This window comes from Protopterus annectens, chromosome 2.part1 (assembly GCF_019279795.1).
Source record: "Protopterus annectens isolate FY-2018-M chromosome 2.part1, PAN1.0, whole genome shotgun sequence".
NCBI lineage: Eukaryota > Metazoa > Chordata > Ceratodontiformes > Protopteridae > Protopterus > Protopterus annectens.
In genome coordinates, this window is record NC_056729.1 from 288,790,938 (window position 1) to 288,814,940 (window position 24,003).

The following is a 24,003-nucleotide window of genomic DNA, read 5'->3' on the forward strand; positions in this document are numbered from 1 at the left end:
AGCAGGGCCAATGAGTTGAAGCTGGAAGATATTGAGATAAGAGGTGGTCTCTTGTCCCCTGAGTGGCTAACAAGAGTTAAAGAGCTACTAATGAAAAAGAAAAATTGTTTTTCTACTAGTGAACTAGATGTGGGCTGTGCAGAAAATGCAGAACACCAAATAAGAGTAAAAGAGGACCGGCCGTTCAGGGAATGTTCCAGAAGAGTAGCTCCAGGAGACCTGGAGGACTTAAGAAAACATTTGGAAGAACTAAAAGCTGCAGGGATAATTTGAGAGTCAAGAAATCCATATGCCTCTCCCATTGTTGTTCTCAGGAAAAAGAATGGGTCAATTTGCATGTGTGTTGATTATCGTACTCTGAATCAGCGAACCATTCCAGACCAGTACACAACTCCCCGGATTGAAGATGCTCTAAATTGCCTGGTGGGCAGTAAGTGGTTCAGTGTGCTAGACTTAAGGAGTGGATACTATCAAATCCCTATGCACCCAGAAGATAAAGAGAAGACTGCCTTCATCACCCCTTTGGGATTTTTTTCAGTTTGATTGTCTGCCTCAAGGTTTATCAAATGCACCGACAACTTTCCAGAGAATCATGGAAAGAATAGTTGGAGACATGCATCTTCTGGAAGTCTTGGTCTACCTGGACGACATAATTGTCTTTGGGAGGACCCTAGAGGAGCATAAAGAAAGACTGATGAAGGTATTGGACAGGATTGAGAAGGAAGACCTGAAGTTGTCAATGGACAAATGCAAGTTCTTCCAACCTTCAGTGACCTATGTGGGACGTGTAGTGTCTGCAGATGGAATATCCACAGATTCCAGCAAAGTTGAAGTGGTGACATCTTGGCCCAGACCCAAAACTATCACAGAGCTGTGATCTTTCCAGAGGTTCTGCAGTTACTGTAGAAGGTTTGTGGAAGGAGTTTCAAAGATAGCAAGACCCCTCAACCATTTGCTCTGAAATGATGAAAAAGCAGATGAAACAGATGAAGATATTCTTGTGAAAAAACCTAAGGGACTGAGAGGTTCTAAAGAACTCATCAAGAGCCGTTGGGCTCCTGAGTACGTAGAGTCATTTGAACAGTTTAAGTATTGCCTCACACATGCACCTGTGCTGGCATATGCTGACTCAACAAAGCCATACACTTTACATGTGGATGCTAGCAGGAATGGCTTAGGAGGAGTCCTTTACCAGGAGTATGACAAGAAGCTGAGACCTGTGGCTTTTATCAGTCAGAGTTTATCCCCCACAGAAAGAAACTACCCTGCACACAAGTTGGAATTCCTTGCCTTAAAGTGGGCGGTAGTGGACAAGCTGTATGACTATCTCCATGGGGCTGAATTTGAAGTGTAGACTGACAACAATCCTCTGACATACATCCAGACCACTGCAAAGCTAGATGCTACTGGCCACAGATGGATGGCAGCTCTATGCAACTATAATTTCAGTTTGAAATATTGCCCAGGACATGAAAATGGAGATGCTGATGGTCTTTCCAGAAGACCTCAGGGAGATTTACACCCCAATAATGAATGGGTGGAAATTCCAGTGCCAGGGGTGAGAGTGATGTGTCAGAGTGCAACCTGCAATGCTGAGTGTTGAACCCAGAAGTTGGGTCTGTCTGCAGCAAGCATACCCCAAGCTTACTGTAATCTGGTCACTTTACAGACTTCATCGCTACCAGCTTTGAGTAACAGTGACCTCAGGAGAGATCAAAGAGAAGACCCCTTAGGTCAACTGGTGGTAGCTGCCTTAGAGAAGAAACTAGTTAATATGCTTTGCATGGATATTCATCCCCTGATAAGACTTTTGACCAAGGAATGGGACAGACTCCAGATACAGAATGGACTAGTGTATAGGAGATCTCCAAGTGCACTCAGCAGTGAAAAATGGCAATTGTTGCTTCCTCAAAAGTGTAGAGAAGTAGTACTCTGGTCATTGCATGATGAACATGGTCATCTTGGTTATGACAGAACTATGGGTCTGGTATAAGACAGGTTCTACTGGCCATGCATGAAGCAAGATGTTGAGGATTATTATCGTACTTGTCTTTGTTACATTAGGCAGGTTCTACTGGCCATGCATGAAGCAAGATGTTGAGGATTATTGTCGTACATGTCTTCATTCCATTCAGAGAAAGACTCTGCTGACCAGAGCTGCCTCATTGGCTCAAATGGAAAGTAGTGGACCCATGGAACTGGTCTGTATAGATTTTCTGTGCATTGAACTGGATGAAGGCAGGATCAGTAATGTGCTGGTGGTGACAGACCACTATACCAAGTATGCTCAAGCATTTCCCACTCACGATCAGAAAGTTATTACAATGGCAAAACTACTAGTTGAGAAGTTCATTGTACACTATGGCCTGCCAAAAAGGATACACTCTGATCAAGGACGTGATTTTGAGAGCAAGCTTGTCCATGAACTACTCACTCTGTTGGGAATCCAAAAAAGCCGCAACACTTCTTATCATCCTCAAGGGGATCCTCAGCCTGAGTGTTTCAACAGAACTTTACTAGACATTTCGGGGACAGTATCTGCTGAGAAGAAGAGTCAATGGAGTAGACATGTAGCCACAGTGGTGCATGCTTACAACAGTACTAAAAATGATGCTACAGGATTCTCACCTTACTTTCTAATGTTTGGAAGAGAAGCTCATCTTCCTCTTGATGTCACCTTTGGAGTCACAGCTGATGATACACCAGTGCGATCCCATGGCAGTTATGTGGAGAGACTCATGAAGAACCACAGACAGGCTTATGAGCTTGCTGAAAAATCAACAGGGCAAAGACATCAGCAAAATAAGGCTCACTATGACAAAAAAGTAAAGATGCATGACTTGCAGCCAGGGTACAATGTTCTTTTGAGAAATTTGGGACTACAAGGAAAGCATAAACTAGCTGACCGCTGGGGATCTGAGATTTACATAATTTGTTCTCAGCTACCTAATATCCCTGTCTACCAAGTTTGCCCTGAGGGGAAAGAAGGACCCCATTAAAGCCTGGCATTGCAACAACTTAATGCCTTTGGCAAAATATGTGAGACTCTTGAATCCGGAACCCAGACTGGCTCAGTGGAAGCCTAACTCAAGGTGATCCAGAAGGCTAAGGCAGAGAGGAACTATCCTCTCCAATGTTCAAGAGCCTATGCTCACTCTTGCTGAAGGAGAGGAGGACAGTGATGATGACTGGGATTTCAGTGGGCTTTTTTATGATGATGTTCAAGACCCCGTGGGCTGTAATCTCAGTGTAAATGCACTGGAATTCATTCCTTGTTATTTTGAGCAGCCCAGACCTAACAATAGACTAAGTAATGTTTCTGTGCCTCTTACAGAACCTGATACTGATGGAAGCCCTGCTATGCAAACTTCAGAAAATAGTGCTGAGGACAGTCATGCCGTTATGGAAAATGAAAGTGAAGTTATACAAGAGGAGATCTTAGAAGTAGACAATATGCTTACTGAAGAACTGGACATTGAATGTGATGTGGATGACAAACCTTCTGAGCAAAATTCTTTAGCTATCTCTTCCAAACCAAAACTGCAGACACTGATTCATTCCCCACAGAGACTTACATATAACAGTTTGGGACATAGTACGCAGGAACCTGTGACCACAGCTCATCGGAGAGTCTGTGCCTATAATCCCTATGCCTTCTACTCCAGTGGTGACACCCCTTCCCAAGTTACACATAAGGTTGATTACCCTTGGTGGAATGTACCTTTTGAATGCAAAAATATTGTTCAGTTGATGTTGTATTAGTGCTTGTAAATATTTTGCTGCTAATTTACCTTAGACTTGGGGAACCCAAGATTTTCAAGTGGGGGAGAGTGTAGCTCCCACTGTATTTCATTGCAGAAGTAATAGATTGTAGTTTTTCATTACACCACAAGGTGGAGCTTTTTTCAGGAATATAAAATAATTTCGAAAGTGAGAGAAGAGAGTGGAACACTAGCTGAAGGAGGGAAGACTGAAACAAGGAGCTGAAGGGAAAAAAAGGCCTTGCAGCATAACTCGATTTTCTTTTCTAGTGCTTTGGGACAGGGAAGTAAAGTGGCAGATTGTTTGTGTTTTGCTGAAATCCTGGATGATGGTATTTTGTGGAATCAGAAGAGAAGTATGCAACCAGTAGTTCCACACCTGCATATGATTCAACAAGAAAAGGAGTTCCTTTGGGCCTAGTACAGGGAAGCCATAGATGATTACCAGAGTTCTGGCAGGTGATTTTTCTACTTTTCTCATCAGTGGAACCACGGTGCCTGGTCACTAGGATATTCTCGATGGAGTGTGAGAGGCTCTGTCTGTCATTTTATATTTTTATAAGATTGTGGATTCCCCCCTCCCCCCTAAATGCTTTGTGGATTACAAATAACTGGGATCCATATGAGCTCCAACTTGGGCCCCATCATGCCGGTAGCAAGACTGTAAGTAGTCACTGGCCAGTGAACAGGTTATAATAAAGTGTTTCATAGTTGGTCTGTTTAGAATTGATCAAGGGGGTTGAGGGTGTTAGCACTGCTCAATAACATTGCATTTTCTCATATTTGTATTGTTGCATTATAAATCTTCATTGTTCAATGACATTGCATTTTTCTCGTGTTACTATTGCTGCCTTCAAGAATTTTGTTGCTCAATGACATTGCATTTTCTCATATCTGTATTTTTGTATAACGCTTTTATTGCTTAATGACATTGCATTTTTCCTGTGTTTGCATTGCTGCATTATAAATCTTTACTGCTCATTGATATTGCCTTCTTTGTGCATTTTTGAATGTCAAGACCTTTTTCTGTTGAGTTTTGGGGAACAGAGTAAATGTATGTTTTCGTTACATGCATATCTCACTTTGCCTTATTGCTAACTGGTGCACTGTTGAAATATTTTGTTTGTGGTTGTACTATTGCATTTTAAACTAGATGTGTCACCCAGAATAAAATCTGTCATTCTTGCCACCTTGAAGAAGTGGGCCTATAGGGGTGTCACCAGAGTCGGGTAGGAAGGAACCTATATCTACTTCAGCTACACCTGCGGGTGTGCTACACTTGTTTTTGGTCTCTACCTAATAAAATCTGTGATCTTCTGGTGAACCGTTGAATATTGTTGTCACTTAAGGGGCAATGTTGAATGTGGATGAAAGCAACTTTTTCTCTTTTCATTTACTCATTTTTTAAAATCTAGCTTTTCAGGACTAGTTTGTATTTGTCTGAGCTACGTTGGAATATTTATCTTCCAGCACTTAAGTGAAGCAAAATTGAAACTGTTCCTGATTTCACATAATGCCACTGACATTGCCTCATATTTTTCTTCAGTGCCTCATAAAATGTGTGGTTTCCTGATAAAGTATTGAGACTTAAATCACTGAATGGGGGTGGGGAGCTGTGGATGAAAGCAACTTAAGGTCTTATTGTTTGCTCAGTTAAAATGTGGCTTTACAAGACTAGCATGAATTTGCTTAAATAAATTAGAATATTCTCTGGCTACTGTTTATGTGAGGTAAAGCTGAAGCTGTCTCTAATTTCACAGAAAGTTTCTGACTTTGCCTCATAGTTTTGGTCTGGCAATTGTTTAAGGATTGCAGTCAGTAGATAAGAGGTGGGTGTGGATGAAAGCAAATTACCATATTATTGCTTGCTTACATTAAAGTCTGATTTTATAGGACTAGTATGCATTTGCATAAAATACTTTGGACTATTAATTCTCTTGCATTTGTCTGTGTGAACAAAGTTGAAATTGCCCATTTTCATAAAATGTCCCTGACTTTGCCTTATATATTTGGTCTGTTCCTGATAAACCCATAGATGGCTGTATCACTAAATTAGGACAGACATTTGACTATGCAGTCTTTATAATCTTCAGAAAATGCATGTCAATGCAAGAAACTGTTACTCTAGCAACTTTAACTATAAGAACTATATATATATATATATATATATATATATATATATATGTGTGTGTGTATATATATATATATATATATATATATATATATATATATAATGGATATAAAAAGTTTACACACCCCTGTTAAAATGCCAGGTTTTTGTGATATAAAAAATGAGACCAAAATAAATCATTTCAAAACTTTTCCCACCTTTAATGTGACCTGTAACCTGTACAATTCAATTGAAAAACAAATCTGTTAGGGGAAAAAATTATAAAAAATAAAAAAGTACAATACGCTGGTTGCATAAGTGTGCATACCCTTAAAATAATACTTTGTTGTGTGTGCACACCCTTAAACCAATACTTTCTTGAAGCACATTTTGATTTAATTACAGCATTCAGTTTTCTTGGGTAGGAGTCTATCAGCATGGCACATCTTGACTTAGCAATATTTGCCCACTCTTCCTTGCAAAAGCACTCCAAATTTGTCAGATTGAGAGGACATATCTTGTGCACAGCCCTCTTTTGGTCTCCCCACAGATTCTCTATTAGATTTAGGTCTGGGCTCTGGCTGGACCATTTAAAAACTTTATTTTTTTCTTTCTGATGAACCCATTCTTTTCTTGATGTGGATGATTGCTTGTGGTCATTGCCATGTTGAAAGGTGACATTCCACTTCATCCTCAGCTTTCTAGCCGATACCTGAAGGTTTTGGGCCAAAAGTGACTGATATTTGGAACTGTTCATAATTCCCTCCACCATGACTAAAGCCCCAGTTCCAGCTGAAGAAAAGCAACCCCAAAGCATGATAATGTCACCACCATGCTTCACTGTGGGGATGGTGTTGTTTTGGTGATGCAAAGTGTTGTTTTTGCTCCAAACCTACCTTTTGGAATTGTGCCCAAAAAGTTCAACCTTGGTATCAGACCATAACACATGTTCCCACATGCTTTTGGTGGACTGGATGTATTGCTTTGCAAATTTTAGCTGGACCTGGATGTTTTAATGTGTAAGAAAAGGCTTCTGTCTTGCAACTCTACTCCATAGTCCAGACATATAGAGAATATGGGAGATTGTTGTCACATGTAGTACACAATCAGTACTTGCCAGAAATTCCTGCAGCTGCTTCAGTGTTGCTGTAGGTCTGTTGGCAGCCTCCCTGACCAGTTTTCATCTTGACTTTTCATCAATTTTGGAGGGATATCCAGTTCTTTGTAACATCACTGTTGTCCCATATTTTCTCCACTTTTTTGATGACTGTCTTCACTGTGTTCCATGGTATATCCAATGCTGTGGAAATTTTTTTGTACCATTCTTCTGACTGATGCCTTTGAACAATGATATCCCTTTGATGCTTTGTAAGTTCTCTGTGAACCATGGCTTTTTCTGTAGTAGGCAACTCAGTAAATGTCAGGAAAATCCTACTAGGTCAGCTGAACTTTATTTGGGATTAATCAGTCTCTTTAATTGATGTCAGATGTGTACCCAAGAAGACCGAATGCTGTAATTAAATCAAAAGGTGCTTCAACAAAGTATTAGTTTAAGGGTGTGCACACACAACAAAGTATTAGTTTAAGGGTGTACACACTTATGCAACCGGCATATTGTACATTTTTTATTTTTTATATTTTTTCTCCTATCAGATTTGTTTGTTTTTCACTTGAATTGTACAGGTTATAGGTCACATTAAAGGTGGGGAAAGTTTTATTGCAGTCTCTTCTTTTATATCGCAAAAACTTGGCATTTTAACAGGGCTGTGTAAACTTTTTATATCCACTGCATGCTTATATATATATATATATATATATATATATATATATATATATATACATATATATATATATATATATATATATATATATATATATAGATAGATAGATATTTTTTTTATTTAAAACCCTAATGTCCCTAATTTGGGGCCTTTGTCCTAAGTTATTTATTTTTATTTTATTTTTATGATTCTTGCACTAAGAGGTCCAGAAGTATTATTTTGCATCACAATTATATGATGTGTATACCACAGTGTGGCTATAACTGCTGGATAGATATGGTGGCTGTTTGCAGATGAAAGTAACTTACCATCTGGTCATTTGTTCAGTTATTCATCTGGATTTGAAGGATTAACATGCATTTGTCTAATTAAGATGGAATACTTGTGGCTACCATGCATGTGAAACAAGTTGAAATTACATAGCTCTCAAATGTCTCTGAGTTCACAAAATACCCCTGATTATATTTTTGGTCTGGCACTCATAAAACTTGTGATTTCTGGCAAATCATTGAGAATTTCAATCATTAAATAATGACAAACATTTGAGTTTCAGAATTCATATCCTTCACAAAAAGTGTTAAGCCAGCAAATTTTCACGTGTGTAAGAAAAAAAATTGTTTCTGATTCTGGACCTTTCACCCTTATTATATTTTTGCTTTGTCCCTGATACATTTGTCAAGAGGGTAAGCAGTATTTTTTTATCCCAGTTAGATTTGGTGTTCTCAACAAAGTGGCAATAACTGTACTGTTGGGGGGTTGCTTTGTAGGACTAGTGTGTATTTGTGTGAAAAAGGATGAAATACTGTGTGTTTTGTGTGAAACAAATTTGAAACACATTCTGTCCACGTTTACTTTCTTATTTTTTCATAATTAATCATCTGATGTGTACACAGTTGGCAATGCAGCTGTACTTGGGTATGAATGAGAATGGCTGACTGGCTGTCATGATCAAGATAAACAGTCATTAAGGTGCCTTTGCAAGACTAGTATTTACTTACATAAAGCAACTTGAAATACTTTACTATGGCTATGTTATAATCACAATATGATATTTGAGGTGTACACAGCCAAGTAGCTCCAACAATTAGTATGGACATTTGGTGAATTATAATTATAGTAATTTAAAGTCTAAAATCAGGAAGGTTAATCCAAAAGAACATTAGCATTTATGCATGTTCCAAATAAAAAAAGTGTGTTTGGGGGGCTCATGGTTTGAAAACTGTCCAGGGCCCAAGGTACACTTAATCCACCACTGCAGAAGTACATTTATGATTGAAGGAGAGATATGTGTTAATCTGTAGAATATAAATGATCAACTCAACATAACATATTTTTGTTTAATATTGCTTATAAAAAATGACTTTCTACAGAAGATCCCTACATAATAATTGTGTGAATAGTGAATAGATTCAGAAGAGCATTAATTGGAAGGGGTTCTGAACAAATGTTAGATATTTTTCAGGGTGGATATGCTTCTTTGTTTGGGCTCTGCCCAGAGCTGCATGGGCCCATACAAGACAACATCTGTATGCTGACACCCCTTGATTCATTGTGGTGTTCAATAATGGCCAGGAAATAATTTACAGTTTATTTATCCTTTTTTGACCAGGTTAACTCCAATAGGCCAAAATATCTATTCATGGAAAACCCAAGGTAGTACTCATACTGACTAGGGAAAATTTGTCCAGAGCACCAGGGAAATTCCCCTACTCTTTTCAATAAGTGCATTGGAATCATATACAACTACCAGAGCTACCACCAACTCAAGCAGATGGACCTTAGTTTAGCATCTCATTTGAAGGACAATACCCTTAAGAGTACAGCACCCCCTAATGCTGCATTGCAGTGTTAGTAACTGAAAATTAATCCTGCTATCCGGGGTGAGAATAAAATCCACAGTTTTCTGATCTTCCACCACTAAAGGCGAGTGTGTACCTTCTGGGTCACTAACTCTTGATTTGTGGAATGACATTGTGTATTTACAAGATTTAAAATTCTTCTTGTGATAAATGAAGTAGGTATGGATGAAATATATGAAAATATCAGATGTTCTGTTTCAGGTAAAACTTCATTATAACGTGAAAGAAACAACAATAATTCTTACAAAATGAGGCAACTAACTATGCAGACCAAAAGTATAAGAAGGATGGTTGGTTTGTGTCAAGTCCCAGAAGTGAGACACTCCAGAGGTAGTGATGGATAATAGGCATCAAAATTTTAAGTTATAATACAGCAAATAATTACCATCATAGTATGCCCCAGAAGTACCATGATAGTGCATCCCAGAAGTGCCATGATAGTATACCCCAGAAGTACCATGACAGTATGTTTCAGAAGTATCATTGCAGAATGCCCCAGTAGTCCCATCATAGTATTCCACATAAGTACTACAAAGCTTTGTTCACATAGACCACTTCGATCACTACTTAAAATGTTTGAGTCATGATGCACATTTTGTTTATGTATTTATTTATGCATGCACTGGATTCTGGCATGTAGCTCGCAAGACATTTCCCTGCGAGCTACATCGCCAAAACCAAACGGCTGCAGCAGCACTTTGCCGCAGTGCAATTTGGCTGAAAAGCATAGCCGCTGCAGCTGTAATCTATGAACCGGCAGCTACAGCCGTACGGGATGTGTAACGCATTTCTTAAATAAATGCATTCCTTGAATGAGAAGAAGGAATGCGTTACACATCCCGTACGGCTGTAGCTGCCCGTTCATAGATTACAGCTGCAGCGGCTATGCTTTTCAGCCAAATTGCACTACGGCAAAGTGCTGCTGCAGCCATTTGGTTTCAGCGATGTAGCTTGCAGGGAAATGTCTTGCGAGCTACACGCCAGAATCTGTCTGGCTGAGTAGTTTGCTCAAAGGCACCTGGTAGGGAAATGGAGACTGATGGAATGAAACCCTGGACTAGAGGATGAAGCTCAGTAACAGATTATAGTCTCGATCTTCTGTGCTAAATTAATAGTTTGGTAAAGTGGCTTGGAAGGCAGTGCAAATGAAAAGCTAACCTGAAGACAACTATATTAGCCATTCACCAAAATACATGCATTACAGAATCACATATTAACTCAACAGTAATACATAATTTATTCTCTGTTTTTGGCAGGCCTAATAAACAAAATCTGTATCGCATAAAAGTGGGTTTGTATAACCGAAGAATCCATAACCTGCAGGCAGATTCCATTCCTGTTGAAGAAGTTATAGTGCATGAGAACTATAAGGCACTGACATATCAGAATGATATTGCATTGCTTCGAATAAAGAATATCTACAAAGTAGATGAGTGCATCCCGCGGAGCAAATTTGTGTCACCTGCCTGTGTGCCATGGTCTAATTATCTGTTTAAGGCCGGTGATAGATGTCAGATTTCTGGCTGGGGAAGAAAAGAAGGTAATTACATTTATATTTAAATTATTATTAATTATTATTATTATTATGACCCATTCATTCTACAGCTACTTAAAGCATTATCATTCATGGATTGTTGAATAAGCACTTTTGCATTAATAATTCTCCATTGATTTATATAAATATATATATATACACACATATATACATACTCGCACACAGACACACACACAAGACACATACACTTATGTATGTATGCAGTAAGAAAACTACTGTAGTGAAGAAAATTTGTTGGTAAACAGATGTGGCAAGAACAACTTCTTTGTATCGTTTCCATATAGCAGCTCAGTATTGTGAAATTCTTGTGAAATGTGGACTTTCTATGACTTTTTTTTGTTACTCAGGACAACTGTTTGGTGTTAATTCGCTCATCCATTTTCCTTCTCAGACTGTTAATTTGTTCACTTCATCCTGTCCTAGACAGCGGGCAGCCACGGTAGTGCAGCAGTTAGCATTGCCAACTCACAGCTAGAGGTTCTCCAGTTCAATCCTCGGCTGGGGTGCCTTTTGTGCAGAGTCTGCATGTCCTCCCTGTGGTTGCGTTGGTTTCCTCCAAGTGCTCCGGTTTCCTCCCAAAGACATGCTGTTGGTGGATTGGACACTCTAAACTGGCCCTAGGTGTGAGTGTGTACCTTCTGTGGAAGGTTGGGTGCCGGGCTGGCAACTCGACACTATAAAACTCCACTGCTTATCATGATCAGACAGGTGATCTGCTGTGGCAACCCTTAACCAGGAAAAGCTGGAAGAAGAAGAATCCTGTCCTAGACCACATCAGTAGTACTAACACAGTACACTCCATGACAACAATGAATATTAATATCTTGATGATGATCAGTTCTGTTTTGGCCATCTTGCATAATCACTTAACCAAATATTGCTATCTACTTGTTTGCATTGTAACTGGCTGCAGAATTGTTTTTCTGTACTTATTTTGTAAGAGAATCATATACCTGATAAAAATGATACACAGAGAGTTGTTTGCAGCTCCCTATTGAACTACTGGAACTTGAAATGTCAAGTCCCATCATGCTGAAAAAAAGACTGAAAATGCAAGAAAATAGTGAATATTGAACCCCGCTTTTCTTTTTTAAACTTCTTTTTTGCAAGGGGTAAGGCCCCCTGCATCCCCAATGTAGGGGGTAAGCTGCCACACCCCCAAACTTGTATATACCACCTCTGATACTGCCATACCTCAGAGAAAAGGGGATATTACAAGACATGACAATCTCAGACTTAACGTAATTAAGTGTGATTTTCAGCAATTCAGTCTCATTATTATGGGACTCGCCAATACAGGTCTGATCTTTTAAACATTTACCACTGTCTGCATGTCATTAATGAACCAAAGTGAGCAGAACACTTTGTATTGTACATTACACCCTGTTTGATTGTACATTGCACTGTGCTTGTTGACTAGAATGTATACACACATTCTTGTCTGTATAATTAGTCTGAAATACTCTGCTATTGCTTACATTTCTGTATTTTTTGTTTGTGAAATGTTTTGTTTTTCACCCAAGTTGAGCCTGAAGTTGGTCAGTGTTGATCAGTGCACTACCCCAGTAAACCAATATGAATAAAATAAAGGCTATTTTCCATGGTGCTGTGGTGTTACACACTGGAGTAGAAGACACTGCCTAATGCTTCTGCTGCTCAGTTCTATTCTGTTAGTCATACATGTTATGGTCCTATACTTATGCACACTATGGAAAAGGTCCTGCATATGATACAAAATAAGCTGAAACATTCTAAGTGTTCCTTGCAGCTGCCAGATCACAAGTCAGAACCCTCACTGGTATTGTCTTTATTGCCTCTATTAGGTGTGTCAAGCACTACCTTTACTGCCAGCTACCTTGAAATGGAGGAGGGGAGAGAGAAGTCGGAGGCATACTTGATTTCCCTCAAGATGGCAGTAGTTGAATATGCATAGTTTACCAGTCAGCAGGATCATCTGCCAGTTGGTCTCAGATCCTTGCTAGGCTGTGTTCTTAGGGGGTGAAGGAGTAGAAAGACATATATCTGTCATACTGCCTTCTTGGCAAGTTCATCTTACATGCTGCGCCAGTGTAGCACTTAATACAGGTAAGATTCCTTAGCACCACTGACCACAGAAAAAATATGTAGGGGAATTATGCTTACTTATCAACAACACGTTAAACCTGCATTTCAGAAAAAGAATTTAGACTGAAGTTTGTGCCTGCTGCAGCCACAAATGTGGAACGTTAATACAATTGACACAGCAGTCCTTTTTATTAAGCCGGTTTTATTCACAAAACTTAAATGAAAGTCTGCTTTTTTTCAAAGCGAAAATAATGTTTGTGGTACACAGAAAAAAGTAAAGTACAGTTCTGTGTTACAAACACAGGTACTGAATACAACTAAAAGAGAACACATAGTGTCTGGTTCTGGTCTCCTTCTGGGTAAATGGACTCCCACTCTTTCGTCTTAAAAACATTTTTTTAGGAAATCTCTCTTTTCTAGTATTACTACTCTCATACTCCCTTTTAATACTGCAGACAACTCTGGTTCTTCTCTAACTTCTGACGTCGGCTAGACAGACACTTCTCTTTGTACACCTTTCTTTACACCTGTGGTTAATTGTTAGATATACCTTAAGTTCCTCCTTAAAGTGTTATCTGCTATATACATAGGCAAAAAGCAGCAAGCAATGCCATTAGTGTAAATGTTATAAAAACAACAATTCAGACACTTCACTGATGGACTATACACATGGATGTTGAACTTGTTTTGTTACTTTGGATTAACTGAAAATCACTGATTTTCTATTTTGCATTTTATGGCTGTTATGCCAATATCTACAGACATGACTGCTTTCATTGTTGGATTATCCAGAGACATTGATTATGTCAGTTAGATCCAGTCTACTTAGACTTTGAATTCATGAAACAACACTCACACCCAGTTCTGCTACTGAAAGAGTTGCCATTGCTAATGCATTCACAACAGTTACAACTGATTCTAAAACCATACATTCATTTATATGATATCTAAACATTTTGAAAAGCTAGTCAAGGCAGGGTAATGTTACCTAGAGGGTTACAAGTTTGGATGACACAGGTATGGGTTTGGAAATGTCTTTTGGAACAATGATGTACAGTGTAAGACATAGTGTCATGAATTGTTTAAATGCAATTGCCCTTTTAATGAGACTAATTGTTCCTCCATGCAGAAGTCACAGATAATTATTTTTAAAACTGAATGTTAATGAACTTTTATACACCTTTTGTAAGGATATGATGGGTATGGACAAGGAACTTGAATTATAAATTCTTAGAAATTATAAAAGTGATTTAAGACTATAACAGACAGTTGCTTTAAATAAAGATTATCTTCATAGAAGACAAGTGCATCCCAGGGAGCAAATATTTGTCTCTTGTCTGTGTGCTTCAGTCTAATTATCTGTTCAAACCTGATGGCAAATGTAAGAAACAAAAACGGGTAGCATATTTTCCCACAGATCCATTACCTGTTCCCTTCAGAATAATGGCAAAAATAAATACTACTGACCTTTAATCTAATGATTTATCAGTACTGAACATGTTCTAATTCAACACCAAATACAGGAGCTGCCTCTTTGGGTCCCACTACAAATGTAATGGCAAAAACATAGAAATAAAAGAAAAATGCTTCAGATGTTCAGAAAAGTATTGAAATTAAAGGGGGATAGTAATCTGGTCATCCATTTATCTAGTTATGATATTTATTTTGATGTTATTTCATTACTGAATAAAGGATCATCATTTGTTCCTGTGATTAATGTGTCACAGTTTCAAACTATTTCTGATCCGAAATTGTTTCTAGGATTTTGAATTTAAAGTATTGGTTTGCTTCCCACCCAACTGTGTCTTCTGATGATTTTCTATTTTCAATTTATAAAGTCTGTATGTAACCTCTGCCTATCACCCATCTGTTAAAAACATTTGAAGAAATGCTTAACCCATATTTAAGAATGTTGGCCACAATATTCCTGAGTCTAAGTGAAGGGCTTTACTATCTATTAAGAACAGGGATGACATTATTGTAACAGTGATTGACAGGGGTAGTATAGTGGTCATCTAGAATCATTCTGACTGTGACCATGAGGGTACAAAGCAGTAGTCAGACCATATTTTATTATAAATGTTTCTGGATCCTTTAAGTTGGTCTCCTTATTAACTGAAGCAGTTGTTAGAGGCATTATTTCAAATGAAATTAAGTCACAAATGCCTAACTCCCATTTTGTTATTTGCATCGTAACCTATACAAACAACCCCCCTCCCCCCAGAGACCTATATTGGCAGGATAGGATTCTTTAAGCAAAACGACTCTATAAAAGTAAAAAAAAGGCCAAGACAAAATATATAATTAAAAAATTAGTGCTTTTGTTCTTTATTATATATACAAGAACTTCTTTGGAATTGTGTTATAAATATCAAATATATATCAAAATGTTTAAAATTGTAATTAATTGCATTTAAATGTGCTTTTTTTATGTAATGTTAACCATTTATCCTGGGTGTTATTATAACACTGCTGTAAGGAGGATGATTTTTGTTATGTGTTAACACCTGTTTTTTATTGGTTGACAGTCACCTGTGAGTTATATCACTCATTTGAGTATATATAAGGGAGATGATTTTGTAATAACTCTGTTCATAGGTTCATAGGTGTTTACTAGGCTAATGACCATAATGGCCTTTTTAAGCCTAGCCATGCATCCCAAATCTCTGACAAGTTATGATACCCTAGATAAGTGTAAACAGGGGCTTGGCAGATGAAACACTTACAAGCAGGGGCCTGGGAGATGAACCATTTGCTTCTGAAATACTTATAGGTTTACAGGAGATTACTAGGCTAATAGCTTAAGAGTCCTTAGAAGCACAGCCAACATCATAGGCTCATAGGATCATAGGAGGTTACTAGGCTAATGACCCTAGGGCCCTTACAAGCCTTGCCAAGTTTTAACCTTATTTCCATGATCTGCACCTATCACCCATGTCCAAGAGGGATATAGGTAGAACCCTTGGGGTGAACTTACAGTTACCCATCCAATCGTCCAGATTGTGTTTGAAGAGGGCCAATGAGGTGCTCTGCTTGACATGAAGCAGGAGTCTGTTTCAAAGGTGTGGTAACCTCTGGGAGACAAATATGTCCCTCTAGCAGGTTCTATTAATGTCACATACCAGTTTAAGGCCATTACAGTGAGTAACCTGTGTACTATTTGACTTACGAATATGCAGCATTTCCAATAAAGCAGGGTCAAAGATTGCCTTATATGCAAGGCAGAGATCACCTCTGTGTAGTCTGTATGAAACAGAATAAAGTGTTGATGATTTCAGATGGTCCTCATAGGACAGATGCTGAAGACCTTGAATTTTCCTTGTGAGGAACCTTTGTGGTCTGTCCAATTGCTGCAGGTGCTTTAAAGGTACATACCAAAAGGGGCATTGTGGTTGATTATTGGCCTGATGAGGGAGCAGTAAAGGGAGGTTATAACTTCTTTTTTTTCTGGAGGCAATGCAGTTACTTATGAGCTAAGTAATATAGAATGCCCTTCTTACCACTATGGAGACATGGTGACCAAAGGTAAGGTTGTTGTCAACCTCTGTGCCCAGGTCTCTCACCACTGAGTGGGTACTTAAGAGTGTTGCTATTAATGTGGTAGTTAGCAGAAACATCACTCTTACTGAAAGGGATGATAATACATTTTTTTTGCATCGAGTTTAAGTCCATGACTTTGGTACTAGTCATTTGTTTGTGTAAGACCCTCTTGTAGGATGTTGACATCATTTGGAGATTCTATGACCGCTCCCAGTTTGCAGTCATCAGCAAACTTTGTCAGCCACAGACCTTTAGTTTTATCTTGCACTTTGGAGAAAAAGATTCCAAACAGTAGAGGTCCCGGGACATTCCCTGTGGAACACCACTGGCTATAGGTCTGCTGTCGGAGGTGGATTCCCCAATTTTGACTATATGGGTTCTATCAGTGATACAGTTTGCAACCTGCTCTGAAGAAGTTCTTCAATATATAATAAAGAACAAAAGAGCTAAACTTTTAATTACACATTTTGTCTTGTTGGCTTTTATAAAGTAATTTTGCTTGGTTCACTATACAGTCATTTCTACTTTTTGTTATTTAGGATAGGATTCTTTATTTGAGCTTTAGCTTCTTTTTGGAACAATATTCAAAGCCCTATTGTCCTTTATAGCAGCCATGCTGAAAGATTCCCTGTAAATAGTATGTATGAATTTATAATTAATATTACATATCGTTTTGTATTTGTTGGATGGTACTGCTCTTTAAGCTAACATACCAGCAAGGGTGCCCGCAGGCAGGTGCAAGGGGGTGCACTTGCATCCCCCTGGAATGGGCTGGCCGGGAGATTAATTTTCTTGTAATTGCACAAAATATACTTTTTTAAGAGTAAAAATAAAAACACACACTCATACTGAAACACGTCCAGGTTATAACACTTTATTATTGGTAAGCGCTTCCACAGGTACACTCGCCTACTTCCTCAGACCATACAATGTAACAGTTGCCGTAAAACTTCAAAACTTCATTTAAAACTTGCACACCAGTATCAGTTAAAATCCTTACAATGTCATCAATTAAAATATAACAAAAACTCATACAGATTCCTCTCTTAAAGGCATGTAAATAAACTTGTGCTATCCACAATCAAATGTTTGCAAATGAACTCATAAACCTTAAATTACAAGCCCTCACTTTAAAAATAATATTGTTGGATTCCTTAATAGCCCTTTCAGCATCACATCAATCAATTCTTGATCAAATTTAATGAATCATACAACATTCATATACTTAATAAACTTCATTAAACATGTATTACTTACTCAATAAATCGCTTTACCTAACTATCGCATTTGTTCTTAATTATGATTGTATTAACTGTTTTAAGAGTGTTCTTATTTAAGAAGAATGGTCCTATGACTTTCTGGTCCAGTCATATCATGTCTATGCGTGCAGATGTCCTATTCATCCTGTCGTGTCCACCCACACTATTTGAAATTGCTTCTTGTGTCAAGTAATGCACGCTATTTGAAATTGTTGTTTACAGGTAGGGAATTCGCTATTTGAAATTGCTATGTACAGACATTAAATAAGGGAATTCACTGTTTGAAATTGCTGTGCACAGACATGAATTTAGTAGTAAGAGGAGGGTAGAAAATGCATACTAATGCAAACCTTGTTGTTCTATCCACTTTCTAAGGAGGTAGATGTATGTGTGTGTCATACCATTCAACGGTACAGATTTTCACAGAATGTCCAGATTTTTGCTTATATTTTTGGTCTGTTCAAATTCTGTGTGGTTTTTTTTTTTTTTTTTTGACAAATCACTGTGATGAGCTAAGGATTAAAGTTACTAAAATAATGACATGTATTTGAGTTTCAGACTTCATATTCTTTAGAAAATGCATTCTAACAGAATTCTCACAACTTTCTAAATATGTCCCTAGTTTTGGGCCTTTGTCCCCAAAATTATAACAGTCTTTGTCCAGATTTCTTGTGCAATGAGATTGAGAGGTGTGTGTGTGTGTGTGTGTGTGTGTGTGTGTGTGTGTGTGTGTGTGTGTGTGTGTGTGTGTGTGTGTGTGTGTGTGTATGTATAAGAGGGAGGTAGCATACCCCTCAGTTGTCCAGGTTTTTGCAGACTGTCCAGATTTTTTCCCCATATTCCTCCTAAAAAGAATTGAAGTTGCTAAATAACAGACATTTAAGTTTTAGACGTCTCATACCCTTTAGAAAAATGCATACTAACACAAATCCTGTAATTCCAAAAATTTTCTAAGTTCATGAAAGCAATATTTATAATCTGTCCCTATTTATTTTAAGCTTTGTCCAGATTTCTTGCACTAAGTGGTTGAGGTGTCTGTATGTATGTGAGTGTGTATGTGTGTGTGTGTGTGTGTGTGTGTGTGTGTGTGTGTGTGTGTGTGAGAGAGAGAGAGAGAGAGAGAGAGAGAGAGAGAAATGCCCTAGTTAAGAGTTAGCAGGTAGAATTTTATTTTTAGGTGTATTCTCAAGGAATTGTGAGCATCAAGGGAAGAGAAGTTTACTGCTGCTCATGCCAAGTCTGCTTAAAATGTGCAACTGTTATGTTTAGCAAATGGTATCACTATTGTGGTAGAGAAGATTAAAGCAGTGTTAGTAGCACAGCAGGTAGTATACTTATATCTTGATGTAGAGGGCTGTAGGTTTAACTCCCACAGCATGTAGATTTGTATTTTAAGGGGGTGGGGTGCTGCAGTCCTGAGGATGTCCTCCTTTGGATGAGATGCCCAGTAACTATGAACCTGTATTTCAGCTTGCCACCCATTCCATATTGCAATATACCAGTTTACCATTTTTTAATATAACATAGGTTTATTCTTTGAGGGCAGTAGGCATTGAATTTGTAGATAAAACAATGAGATATAAAGTTGTTTTCTAGCAACAACCTCTTAATTAGTTTCAGATATCTTTAATGTGGAATTATTCAGACGACTTTTACTTTTGCAGAGATTGTGCGTATTGACTGATTATTGGCGGATTGTAATGACAGAAGTTTGAGTGGCCTTTTATGGTTGAAATGTTCTGAATTGGGTAGTTTGTCATTATTGGTCTGTATGTTTTGTTTCATTGCTTACTGGAAAATGTTCAAAACTATAAATTTAAAGCACACTCTAACAAGTGGTGCTCTGTTATACAAGGGATATAATTCAATTATGTATTATAATTAATACAATCAGGAAGGTGAATCAAATAACTTTTACATGACCCTAAAAATGTTTGCAGGGCTCCTATGGTTTGAAAACAGCCCAAAGGTAAACTTAACCTGCCACTGACCAGATGCATTTTCTTTGAATGTGAGTTTTAAAGGTAGAGAAGCTTTAATACTAAGTCTGTTTTCATTGTAAGACTATTGCTTTGTTTAGCAAATGTCTGTCAGTGTTTGTGCTATAAAATTTGAAATAAAAGTTGTAAATTAAATCCAAATATCTGTAATCATTGTAGAAGAAAAGCATAAAACAGTATGCACACTGAGAGTTTTGAACAGTGTTTATGGCAACTGGGGAGAAATAGCCAAGTAATGAGACACTGGAATGGCTATGTGTGTATGTGTGTGTGTGTGTGTGTGGGGGGGGGTTTGGAGGGGCCCATGGGGGGGTGGCTCTGGGTTTGCACCCCCCTGCAAAAAATTCTGTGGGCTCCTCCTGCATACCAGATGGGGGATTTAGGCCATTGAGTACTTTCTGAAACTTCACAATTATATTCTGCTGCATTTAATGATTTTCTGGTTGTAATACTGGATGAGGTGTTAAATAAGATTTTTTTAAGTAATAAATGCTTTTTTCAAGTATAATCACAGCAATGGCTGTGAATTTCGTACTCATCTGTACTGTTATTTTAATGGAATTTTTTGAAAAAATATATATTTATAGCAGGATTTCATCCCTTATTTTGTCACATATTGAGATGCGGCATTGTTTCCTTGATGATTGCATGTTGGCTTCTTTGGAAAGCTGATTTGTGTATTCTTAATAATTTTTAAAATATCTGAATTATAATGATTTTCGTGTTTTACTTACACTAACTTTTGACCAAAATTATTTTCCCTTTTTGGATGTTAATGTTATGAAGAATTTGGGTGGTTCAGTCAATACTACTCTTTTGTCATCTTGTAATTGACATGCAAAACATTTTTTAAACAAATATACCCAAGTCTCAGTTTCTAAGAATAAGGTATATTTCTAGCAATGACAGGGAAGCTAATACTCTTTAAGGCTGTTTTAAATAAAGGGCTACCAACAAGACATTATTAATTCTGCACATAAACTTGCCAAACAACAACCTAGTCATAGGTATTGACATGTACAATCCATGATAATAACTCTAAGGATGAGATTCCTGTCAAGGTCATGACCACATATGATTCCAACATTCACCTCATTCGTTAAAATTTAATGTCTCATTGGTCAATACTACAGAAAGATCTTTTTTATTCAGAATTGTATCAAAAAAGTTATGTTTAGCTATGTAGTTTACATAAAAAGACAGATGCTCGATAATCACAAAAGATTACTTAGTATGAAATGTCTAGATTTTCTTCTTTGGACTTCATCTAAGGGTTGTAACTCGTGGGAATTGTTTTTCCTTTTGCATGAAGATTTGTACAGCTAAACATTTTACCTCTATTAATACCATAAAACATATGAGATTAAGCAACTAATCACTTGTGGTACTGACTGGGGTGATTTAGCAGGCTATTTGGTAGGGCAAACTACTTGTTTTAACAGAAGATTGCTCTGCATTTAAGTGATATTCACTGGGAAAGATTGAGAAGTGCACTGTTCAAATATACCACTGTATATTCGATAGCAAGCTTCTCCTTTATTGAGATTGACAGAGTGGTTGGTAGTAACACTGAAATACAAACATCCATCTGTAAGAAGAAAGAATGATTTTAAATCGTTAATATAGAGGCATTGATTTCACCATGTCTCAATGATAATTTTTACTTCCATATTTATAATTTTTTCCCTGACAATTCAAACTTGTAATGAACTTTGAGTAAACATTTCCTATGTACAAACCAGAATCTGTTTTTTCTGTTTGTTTGTTTTAAATGAAGGTTATTTGTATTGACAAAATGTACAAATGTCTTTATTTACAGTGATAAAACATTCAGTTTTTGACAACATTTATATTAGTCGGTAGAGTAATGCAGAAATGAAAGCCAGTCAGTCACAAGTTAGGTCTCAACAATGTTTCTAGCTTGCTTATGCTGTCTTTAGCTTGTTTTGAATTGTTTTCTAATTTCTTTTTGCCTAGTAATTTACATTTGTGACCAATACATTACCGGTGAACATACGGAGCAAAAAATCTTATTTGTTATTTAGGAGATTTTTTAATGTGCAGGAGTTGGGACTGCTGTTAAACATGTTTATTTGTTCTATTTTATATATATTATTTTTATTCATTTTATATATATATATATATATATATATATATATATATATATATATACATATATTATTTTATATTATTTTATATCTATTTATATATATTTTATATATTTATATCTATTTTATATATTTATATACATTTTATATATATTACCATCATTTCTTCTCCTCTATACCAAAACATTTACAACTTAAACTAGTCTACTTCATCATTTTTTACCTAATACTATCTCTTTTCCTTCTGCTGCAGTATTCTTCATAACATTGTTATAGATAATTGTAACTGCATATATATGATAACTGTTCTACAAGTTTTATTATGAATGATTATAATGTTAACTGTGTTTGTAACGATTATATTTTTTGCAACTATGTTTTGGAGCTTTTCTCCCCGGGCCTCTGCTGAAACAGGGCTTTTGCTCAGTCAGACAATCCCGGTTAACAAGTGTAAAATAAATAAATAAATAATAAATAATAATATTCTAGTGGCTACTAGGTGGAGCCATTGTATTATAAAATAAAATCAGCCTTCAACAATTTGATGAGTGTTATTACTTCTGCTGACAGAAGCTTTGGTGCCCATGACAGAAGTGATTAATCTGTCATGCAGTAACTTTATAAAGAAATGCACTTATTTGTTGTATGTCTGAACAACAGTACAGAAACAGCAGAAAATACCCAAAAATGTAATACAATTTTCCTTTTACGTCCGACAAAATATGAATAACAATATTTATACATCAAGAATTGCCTATTACAATACATGCTTAAAACAGTCAGAAGACCACTAGAAATAATGAATTCTTTAGGCACTAAAACATACAGACTGTAACAATAAAGTCTGACATTAGTTTTGCATCATCATCAACAACAACATCCTTTTTCCATTTTCTGCATAGACTGTCCACTCTCTTAACTTCTTCAACAGTCATGCCTGACTGTTAGATGGACTGTGTGACACAAGACCTCAATCTGTTTAATGGGCACTCTCATTTCTTTCTGTCTATCCCAAAATTTGTTCATCAGATTGTCTTCTTCTTTCCTGCACATGTACCCAAACCACCATAATCTGTCTTCTTTCACCTTTTCTACAATTGGAGCTAACTGGGCATTTGCTCTGATGTCCTCATTTCTTCATCTGTCCCTCAGTGTGCATCCTACTACTTATCTCGTGAACTCATCTCCATCACCTCTAGCTTCTTCAACTGCTCTGAATCCACTGCGCACGTTTCTGAACCATATAGCAGTACTGGTCACACAATTGTTTGTACACTTTACTTTTCATCTTCTTTGACATTCTTCTGTCACAAGCAACCACCTGACACTCTGTGACAGTTGGCTGCAACCCCACTGATTCTGTCTTTGACCTCCTCATTCAGACTTCTGTTCTCAACCCCCACTCCCAGATACTTGAAGATATTAACCCATTCCCCTATCATTTGCTGAAGTTCTTGTTCAGTGTCTGCAATGCCACAGCATTTGCATACAGTAACTTTATTAATTTGACTCCTCTGACCTGTTTGCTAAAGTAATCCATCTCCAATATGAACAGCAGTGAGCTCAGAACTGAACCCTAGTACACACCCACTCCCACTGGGAACCCCTCTGTGAGTCAGAACTGTTTGTGCTTGTGTCACTGGGTCTTTGTTTATAGCCTGCACTAATCCTGCCAATGTTTTTGGGACTTCTAACCATCACAGTATTGCCCAAATCAAGTTTATTGGGACCTTGCTTTCTCTAAGTTTAAGAATGCCCTGTTGGACTCTTTCATAGGTTCATAGGTTCATAGGTTTATACTAGGCTATCTGCCCTAAGGCATTTATAAGCCTAGCCCAAATTATTGTGGCTTACGCCACCCCTTATATGAAAAAATACTGTGCCCATTAGTTTGTTGTGCCTCTGTCCAGCAGTGACCCAGAGATGATTCCCGGGGTAAACCTACGATCTCCCATCCACAGGTCTA

General features: G+C 37.4%; 1 protein-coding gene across 4 annotated transcripts in view; it reads left to right on the top strand.

Moving 5' to 3' along the window:
• The window catches only part of CFI (complement factor I), a 790,564-nt gene that overhangs the window by 699,995 nt on the left and 66,566 nt on the right, over positions 1 to 24,003 (top strand). For all 4 annotated transcript variants that reach the window (XM_044062133.1, XM_044062135.1, XM_044062134.1 and 1 more), the window contains one exon: positions 10,768 to 11,051. In XM_044062133.1, the coding sequence (XP_043918068.1) occupies positions 10,768 to 11,051 (284 nt within the window). The remainder of the gene's footprint in view (positions 1 to 10,767; positions 11,052 to 24,003) is intronic.